The sequence below is a fragment of the Quercus suber genome, unplaced genomic scaffold, assembly GCF_002906115.3.
Source record: "Quercus suber isolate HL8 unplaced genomic scaffold, Cork oak 2.0 scaffold_3B, whole genome shotgun sequence".
Lineage (NCBI taxonomy): Eukaryota > Viridiplantae > Streptophyta > Magnoliopsida > Fagales > Fagaceae > Quercus > Quercus suber.
Genome location: NW_027071805.1, coordinates 3042246 through 3051554, shown reverse-complemented (window position 1 = coordinate 3051554; position 9309 = coordinate 3042246). Strand labels below are relative to the sequence as shown.

At 30.1% G+C, this 9309-nt stretch overlaps 1 protein-coding gene across 1 annotated transcript; it reads left to right on the top strand.

Annotated features, from left to right (window-relative positions):
- Window positions 1-3281: 3281 nt before the first annotated feature.
- LOC112027285 (serine/threonine-protein kinase OXI1) lies at window positions 3282-5744 on the top strand. Its single transcript, XM_024059960.2, has 2 exons — window positions 3282-4066; window positions 4692-5744. The coding sequence occupies exons 1-2, from the start codon at window positions 3681-3683 to the stop codon at window positions 5542-5544; spliced, it is 1239 nt and encodes a 412-aa protein (XP_023915728.2). The 5' UTR covers window positions 3282-3680; the 3' UTR covers window positions 5545-5744.
- Window positions 5745-9309: the final 3565 nt, after the last annotated feature.

Sequence of the window (9309 nt, the reverse complement as noted above, 5' to 3'; positions counted from 1 at the left end):
TGGCAGGTTGTGGAGGGGTGGTTAGGGATGATGCAGGTAGGTGGGTTATTGGGTTTAGTAGGAGTATTGGCATGACAAACAGCTTTGTCGCTGAGTTGTGGGGATTAAGGGAGTGCCTTCTTCTATGCAGCAACCTCAACATTACTACTCTTGAAGTTGAACTTGATGCCAAGTCTATTGTGGATGCCTTAGGGAATCCTTCATATGTTAATAACATCATATCACTTTTATTGGATGACTGCAAGCTCTTGATCTACCGTAGGTTTGTATTAAGCATTGCTTCCGTCAGGCAAATAGGTGTGTGGATAGTCTTGCTAGGATGAGCTATTGTCTAGATGCTGATTTTTCCACCTTTGATAGTCTGCCTATGGACTTAATTAATGTTGTTGAGGATGACCTTAATGGGATGTTTTTTAATAGGGTCTGCACTAAGAATGTTGTTGTTTCTTAGTTTGTAATGAATCATATTTTCACCAAAAAAAAAACAAAAAACAAAAAATAGGGATGTTCATTCATCCTAAAGAACTCAATCTAACCCATCCAAACTTGTTATGTTAGTTTTATTTTTTTAGGGTTGATGGGTTGAGTTATGTTATATATATATATATATATAGCTTGGGTTGGATTGTGTTGAGGTTGGTGAATTTTTTTTAACTCAAGTAACCTAATACATTTATGTTTAAAAAATAGGTTGAATAATAAGTTTAAATTTCAATAATTTATAGAATAATGAAGTTTGAATATTAGGTTTAATTGGGTAAACTACAATAATTTGTTAAATAATAAGTTTAAATTGAATGAAAGCGTTTTTTTTTTTTCATTAGGCCCAATAAAATGACCTTACCCAACAATCCAATCCGCCCCATTCAAGTTGGTTACGACTTTTTTTTTTTTTTTAATTTTATACTCTAATAAATTTTGGAGCTCGGTTGAGTTAGGGATTTCTCAACCCATAATATTGATAGATGATACACCAAATGCATAAGACTCATTGTCAATACCAACCCATTATACAAGCATAGCGGCAATATGTGGGCAATTTGATGGGACAATATATTTGATTTAGGATGGGGGTGTTGGGTATGTGTAAGTGAATTTCCTTATTGAAAAAGAGTAATAAGAGTAAGTGTTTAATATAATATTGTTGGAATCAACTTTATAGGCGTGCTGTTTTTTATTAAACTAAGTCAAGAGTTTTGTGCCAAAAGCCTTGTAACTGAATTGGCACCTCCCCATGCACAAAGTGCTTGGGGGTCTAGGAGAAAAAAGGTTCAAGTTACGGGGTTAGCAACATGTTGTAATTATTTCTAAAAAAAAAGTCAAGAGATTTGTAGTTCAATTGGTTGACATTTTCTAAATGCTATATTAGAGTTTAAATCTCCCTCCTTCAATTATCAATTAAAAAAAAAAAAACTGCGACAACAAGAAAAACTACAATGGCATACAGGTTGAAATAACGCATAGTATTTTAACTTAAGGAGTTTGTTCTAGGATAATGTAGGAATGCTGACTCCCTTCAAAAGAGTTGGGTATCCACTTTCCCATGTCTAAAAAAAATGTTTACATTTTTTTTTATATGTACATGTTATTTAGAAAATATTATACTATAGTGTTACTGAACTTGCCATGATTTATAGTTTAAATTTTGTTTCTCATTACTTATTTTGAGGAAGATAATAATAAATAAATAACTTGATGTGTTTACAAACCAAATGATGTTTTGAGAAAAAAAAAATATATATATATATATATACTCCTTCCGTCCCAATTTGTTTGTCCTGTTTGAAAATTCAAATTTTTTAAGGAAATATCATTTATTGTCTTGTTTGCCTTATAAAAATGTATAAGTTTACAAAACTACCCTTAAATAAATTTATCAGCTTTTTAAAAAAGAGTTATTATTAATAAGGCAACTAAAAAGGTGCCACAATTAAATTGATTTTTTAAAATATTAGTTAGTTTTCTTTTCAAATAGTTTTGAAAATAAAGTAGGTGTATAATAGGAACATTTGTAAACTAATAATTTTTATTTTTAGAAACATGACAATATTTTGGGACATCTCTAAATGAAATAGATGAAAAACAAACTAGGACAGAGGTAATATTATTTATAACAAGATTTCCCTCTTTAATCTGCACTTTTCTAAAAGTATAAAAAAAAAAAAAAAAATCTCATTCAATAACCAATAGCTTCTTCTACAAATGTTCTAGGATTTGCTCAATCCTATATATTTTGGTAATTAGAAAATGCAACAATACTGAATTAATATACTTAAAAAAGTTTTGTTATCTAAAAAAATTAGAAGAATCTTGAGCATTTACAACGTTTTAAGATGTAGAAGATTCTTTTTTTTTTTTTTTTTTTTTGACATAAAAGAATCTTTGAGCATATGCAAACCCTCTTTAATCTGCACTTTTCTAAAAGTAAAAAAAAAAAAAAAAAAAAAAAAAAATCTCATTCAATAACCAATAACTTCTTCTACAAATGTTCTAGGATTTGCTCAATCCTATATATTTTGGTAATTAGAAAATGCAACAATACTGAATTACTTAAAAAAGTTTTGTTATCTAAAAAAATTAGAAGAATCTTGAGCATTTACAACGTTTTAAGATGTAGAAGATTCTTTTTTTTTTGACATAAAAGAATCTTTGAGCATATGCAACTAATCAAATTAAATATAGAAATAGTGTCGGTTGGGTAATGTTATTTGAACAAGTTGTTTAAACAATATAACACATATTTTCACAACATTTTTTACCCACACATATTTTCACAACACTTAAAAAACGTTACTAGAATAACATACTAAATAAATATTTTTAGGCATCTGCATTGTTAGCATCACATTTCTTGGAAATTTAGATGCCAAGAATAATGTAAATTCTCTCCCTAAATAACGTTTTGTCTTTTAATTGTCACTTTCTACTATAAAGCAGCTTTGGAGAACAGCTTGGCTAGTTTATAACATTCTTCACACCGCCGGGCAATAAAATTTAAAACATGCTTATTCTAATTTTGAACGTTTCCATTTCCTGGGCCGCACGGTTTCTAGAAGCACACCCACCCACACCAACACCAACACGTAATCCTATTTCCCCTCCCTGCTTTTTAGTCATCCCACACCTCATTTCCTACCCTTCTTTTCGGGCTCTCCTTCCACTATTTTTCCCAACATCGCCAACCCCTCCCCCAGATCTTGCCATGTGTCAACTCTCTCTCAAATCTTGCTCGTTAAGCATCACTCACGCGTTATAAAACCCATTTCTCAACACAAAGGCTCCCAAATTCTTGTTCAATCTTAAAAATATTTTGTGAAAAAATAGTCAAATTTCGTGGCTATAAACTTATTGCTTTCGCTACCCACATGTTGCCACATGTTAACTCTTTCTCAACTCAAATCTTGCTCATTAAACATCACTCAAGTCTTATAAAACCCATTTCTCAACGCAGAGGCTCTCAGATTCTGGACTGTTCTCGAATATCAATTTCGACAGTTGGAAAATATTTTGTGAAAAATAGTAGTTAGCGTCCTCCTACCCCGCGTACGCACGTGTTAACTCTCTTTGAAATCTTCTTCGTCAAGAAACTCACATTACTCACGCCCTCTCTCAAACCTTTATATAAAACCCATTAGATCCAATATTGTTTTGTCTGAACGGTTCTTTCCAAGTTTCCGGTCATGAAACTCGACGAAGAAGAACTCCAACAAATCCCAGCCTTAGATCTTCACAACCTCGAAGTGATCTCGGCCGTCGGTCGAGGAGCCAAAGGGGTGGTGTTTCTTGCGAGAGACAAAGCCTCCGAGTTGTTAGCTCTAAAAGTGATTTCCAAGTCTTTGATCGAGAAAAAAGGCAAGAACGACGTCGTTAATGGAAACGAGTACAGGAGGATCTTTTTCGAACAGGAAGTACTACGTCATTTTAGCCACCCGCTTTTGCCGAGGTTGCGGGGAGCTTTGGCCACCCAAAACGTCGTCGCTTACGCCATTGATTTTTGTCCCGGTGGGAACCTTAATTCTTTGAGGAAGAGACAGACCGAGAAAATGTTCTCCGATGAAGTTATTAGGTACGCACAATTTATTACACCTTGCTTGGACAACCTCATTTTTATTAGTTCATTGAGAATATATATATTTTTGGGGGGTGAAACATTGAGGCTTATTTTTTTTTTTAATTGATATATTTAATCTCTATTTTGTTCAAAATAACCATAATAATCTTATTCTACTCTAAATTTTCGGGATCAAAATGTAATGGTCAAAAATTTTCTATGAGCTAAAAAAATACAATATTTGTTAGTTTCGTGTTTCGATGTAACAATTTTTTATTTTTTATTTTATTTTTGAAAATAATTATGTAATATTGTCGCATAATTCAACGGACAACTTCTCGTATAATTAACTAATACGGCTAGGATTTAAGTCTAGATCTTTCATAATTATCAAATTATATAGAAAAATTGAAAGTAATAATTGAGAGTTGGATTTTATTTTTTATTATTTGTGATACATTAAAGTATTGAATGTAACATAAACATGACACGAAACCAAAAATTGATCGCCTGTTGGATTTCGTACTCAGTGCACTAAATTAACATTTGTAGATTGTTGTGATGGATAATTTATGTTTTTTTTTTTTAAATAAAAAGTTGGGCATAATTTGACAGTGATTTTGTGTTTTAATGTGTATAGGTTTTATGCGGCAGAGCTAGTTGTGGCATTGGAGTATTTGCACAGTTTAGGAATAGTGTACAGAGATTTGAAGCCAGAAAACGTTATGATTCAAGAAAACGGTCACATAATGCTAGTAGATTTCGACCTCTCCACAAGATTTTCACCAAAAACCCCTCGATCTTCTCCAAATTGCAACTCAGTCCCCAAGCCCGAGTTTCCCAAAAAGAAGCGCCTCTCTCTGCTACACAAGTTTTTCTGTAACACGGGCATTGCCCCGAATGATGACTCACTGCCGAGTCGAACTACGAACTCGTCCGAGTCCGAGACCGAGTCGAAGTGCAACTCGTTCGTTGGGACAGAGGAGTACGTGGCACCCGAGATCGTGTCAGGGAACGGTCACGATTTCGCAGTGGATTGGTGGTCGCTTGGGGTTATGCTTTACGAAATGTTGTACGGTACGACGCCGTTTAGAGGGTCGAATAGGAAGGAAACGTTTTATCGGATTTTGTCTAAGGAGCCGGAACTCGTTGGTGAAACGACGTCGTTGAGGGACTTGATTGCAAAGTTGTTGGAAAAGGACCCAAAGAAGAGAATTGATGTGGAAGGAATCAAGGGTCATGATTTTTTTAGAAAGATTGAGTGGGACTCGGTGTTAAGAATCTCAAGGCCACCTTTTATTCCAGGAAATGAAAATGAGGTGGGTATGGAGGGGAATAAGAAAATTGATGTGGAATTATTTGTCCAAGAAATTTTTTTTGGGAATAATAACAATAATGATGCAAATGAAGAAGAGAATTTGAGCAAGAAGCTGTGGGTGGAAGAATTGAATCAGAAACCCATTGAGAATGTTGATACTTTTCCAATTTTTTGATTTAAAAAAAAAAATTATTATTATTGATATAGTGCGTTTGTTGAATATTTTTAGTTGTAAATGTAGATGATGACATAATGGCATATGTAAGCTTTGAAAGTTTTATTCTCAACCACAATTTTGATGTATATTATTGAGAAATACTACGTTCATAACACTTTCTCAACAAATTTTTGACAGTGAATTGTTATTAGTTCTAATTTGAAATTATTAGTGAAATTACTTTTTTTTTTTGTTTATTAATAATAATCAGTAATAATTTCCTATTTAAGATTTGTTGTAAAAATATTGTTTTTTTTTAATACAATATAGAAATTCTACTCTAGTTTAATATAAGTGTATATGTGTATGAAACTCCTTACTGAAGACTTGAACCTTAACCCTTATTCTTCATGAGCACTTATACTTATAGAGTGATCACTGTATCAAGGATGCATGGTGTTTTGAAAATGTTGTTAATATAACATATCTTTATATATAATTATGATGGAATTTTTTTCCTTAATTTTTATATGTAATTAAAATTGAGAATGGGCTGGCTGGTCCTACCACTCATTCCCACCATGTTGGGTTGTCAATGAAACAACTTGTTGTCGACTTCACAATATTAGGTTGTCAATTGAGTGGTTCCATTTTTCCATCGTTTCAATGGCCGGAATCCTAGTTGACAACTCAATAACAACGACAAGATAAAGCATAATAGATATGCGAGGGGACAGTGATGGTAAGTCATCGAAAGGTTAGAGAGCAATCATCATAGCCAAATTATGGTCTTGCTAGATCTCGACCTTGTCAATGTCGAATGGCCTCCCATGATCTCAATGGCTAATAGCTATCAAAGAATAAAGTTTCTCTCCAACCCTTCTAACTTTTTATATATTTTTATATTGAGTATGCATTTTGAAAATTTAACCCATTGAATTATATGTTTTTATTATATTTTTTATACTTGCAAAACTTTAAGAAAATAAAAAATTAATTGTTATGCCATCAATGAAATGTTAAAATTTTAAGTTTTTGTAACCTAAAATTGTGTATAAAAAATAAGTTTATCAATCGAATAGTAAATAATAACTGATTTGAATGAAATTTGAATTATAGTGTTGCTAGATCTCGACCTTGTCAATGTCAAATGGCCTCCCATGATCTCAATTGCTAATAGCTATCAAAGAATAAAGTTTCTCTCCAACCCTTCTAACTTTTTATATATTTTTATATTGAGTATGAATTTTGAAAATTTAACCCATTGAATTATATGTTCTTATTATATTCTTTATACTTGCAAAATTTTAAGAAAATAAAAAATTAATTGTTATGCCATCAAAGAAATGTTAAAATTTCAAGTTTTTGTAACCTAAAATTATGTATAAAAAATAAGTTTATCGATCGAATAGTAAATAATATCTGATTTGAACGAAACTTGATATGCATGTTAAAAATATAAGGAACATGAAATTTAACAATTAAAATTTCAAATTCACACATAAAAAAAGATATATATGATAAATTTAAAAAGTTTCACTCTAAATTAGTTTAGAGAAAAATATTATTCGCCATCAGATGAGAACATGGAAAAGGTGGTTAGATGGTTTCAAGTTTCAACCATTTGACATCACATGATTTAATATTCAACAAAAAAACGAAAGAATTTAGCACCAAAGAATCCCTTGCCGACCAAAACAATGACCAAAATCGACTAAAATGCTTTGGATTAATCCAGGTTTTACTAGTAGATCAAGTTCAATGAATTATTGCTCACCCCTAATGATCAAGTAATACTTAAACTTAAAATTTATTTATAATTTAATACTAAGTATGATAGTCTAAATTTTTTATTTGTGAAGAAAATCTTTTTAAATACTAAAAAATGATAATATTTAAAATATAGAACTTAAAATTGTCAAAAAAAGAAGACAAAAGAGTCCTTGAATTTGAGAAAAATGTGGTAAAAAGACAAGACTGATAGAATTTGGTTGTCTTCTAAAAATTAAATTATTCATATTTCATATAATAGAAATTGATTATTATTTATAATAACCGGGTAAAGTATGCTTATTTTTATTTTTTTCATAAAATAAGGTTTGAGTACATGCGGCAGTTAAATATTATTATTTGATCTTCTTTTTCATAATCTTAAGAGAAAATGACAAAAATCAACCATCCAACTCTCTGTAAAACAAGAAACTCTTATTAAGTTTGAGTGTAGTACTTGATCTCTTATGTAGTGAAAACAAATAAAAAATTTATCATGCGATGACACATGCACATAAATAGCTATCAAAGAATAAAGTTTCTCTCCAACCCTTCTAACTTTTTATATATTTTTATATTGAGTATGCATTTTGAAAATTTAACCCATTGAATTATATGTTTTTATTATATTTTTTATACTTGCAAAATTTTAAGAAAATCAAAAATTAATTGTTATGCCATCAATGAAATGTTAAAATTTTAAGTTTTTGTAACCTAAAATTGTGTATAAAAAATAAGTTTATCAATCGAATAGTAAATAATAACTGATTTGAATGAAATTTGAATTATAGTGTTGCTAGATCTCGACCTTGTCAATGTCAAATGGCCTCCCATGATCTCAATTGCTAATAGCTATCAAAGAATAAAGTTTCTCTCCAACCCTTCTAACTTTTTATATATTTTTATATTGAGTATGCATTTTGAAAATTTAACCCATTGAATTATATGTTTTTATTATATTTTTTATACTTGCAAAATTTTAAGAAAATCAAAAATTAATTGTTATGCCATCAATGAAATGTTAAAATTTTAAGTTTTTGTAACCTAAAATTGTGTATAAAAAATAAGTTTATCAATCGAATAGTAAATAATAACTGATTTGAATGAAATTTGAATTATAGTGTTGCTAGATCTCGACCTTGTCAATGTCAAATGGCCTCCCATGATCTCAATTGCTAATAGCTATCAAAGAATAAAGTTTCTCTCCAACCCTTCTAACTTTTTATATATTTTTATATTGAGTATGAATTTTGAAAATTTAACCCATTGAATTATATGTTCTTATTATATTCTTTATACTTGCAAAATTTTAAGAAAATAAAAAATTAATTGTTATGCCATCAAAGAAATGTTAAAATTTCAAGTTTTTGTAACCTAAAATTATGTATAAAAAATAAGTTTATCGATCGAATAGTAAATAATATCTGATTTGAACGAAACTTGATATGCATGTTAAAAATATAAGGAACATGAAATTTAACAATTAAAATTTCAAATTCACACATAAAAAAAGATATATATGATAAATTTAAAAAGTTTCACTCTAAATTAGTTTAGAGAAAAATATTATTCGCCATCAGATGAGAACATGGAAAAGGTGGTTAGATGGTTTCAAGTTTCAACCATTTGACATCACATGATTTAATATTCAACAAAAAAACGAAAGAATTTAGCACCAAAGAATCCCTTGCCGACCAAAACAATGACCAAAATCGACTAAAATGCTTTGGATTAATCCAGGTTTTACTAGTAGATCAAGTTCAATGAATTATTGCTCACCCCTAATGATCAAGTAATACTTAAACTTAAAATTTATTTATAATTTAATACTAAGTATGATAGTCTAAATTTTTTATTTGTGAAGAAAATCTTTTTAAATACTAAAAAATGATAATATTTAAAATATAGAACTTAAAATTGTCAAAAAAAGAAGACAAAAGAGTCCTTGAATTTGAGAAAAATGTGGTAAAAAGACAAGACTGATAGAATTTGGTTGTCTTCTAAAAATTAAAT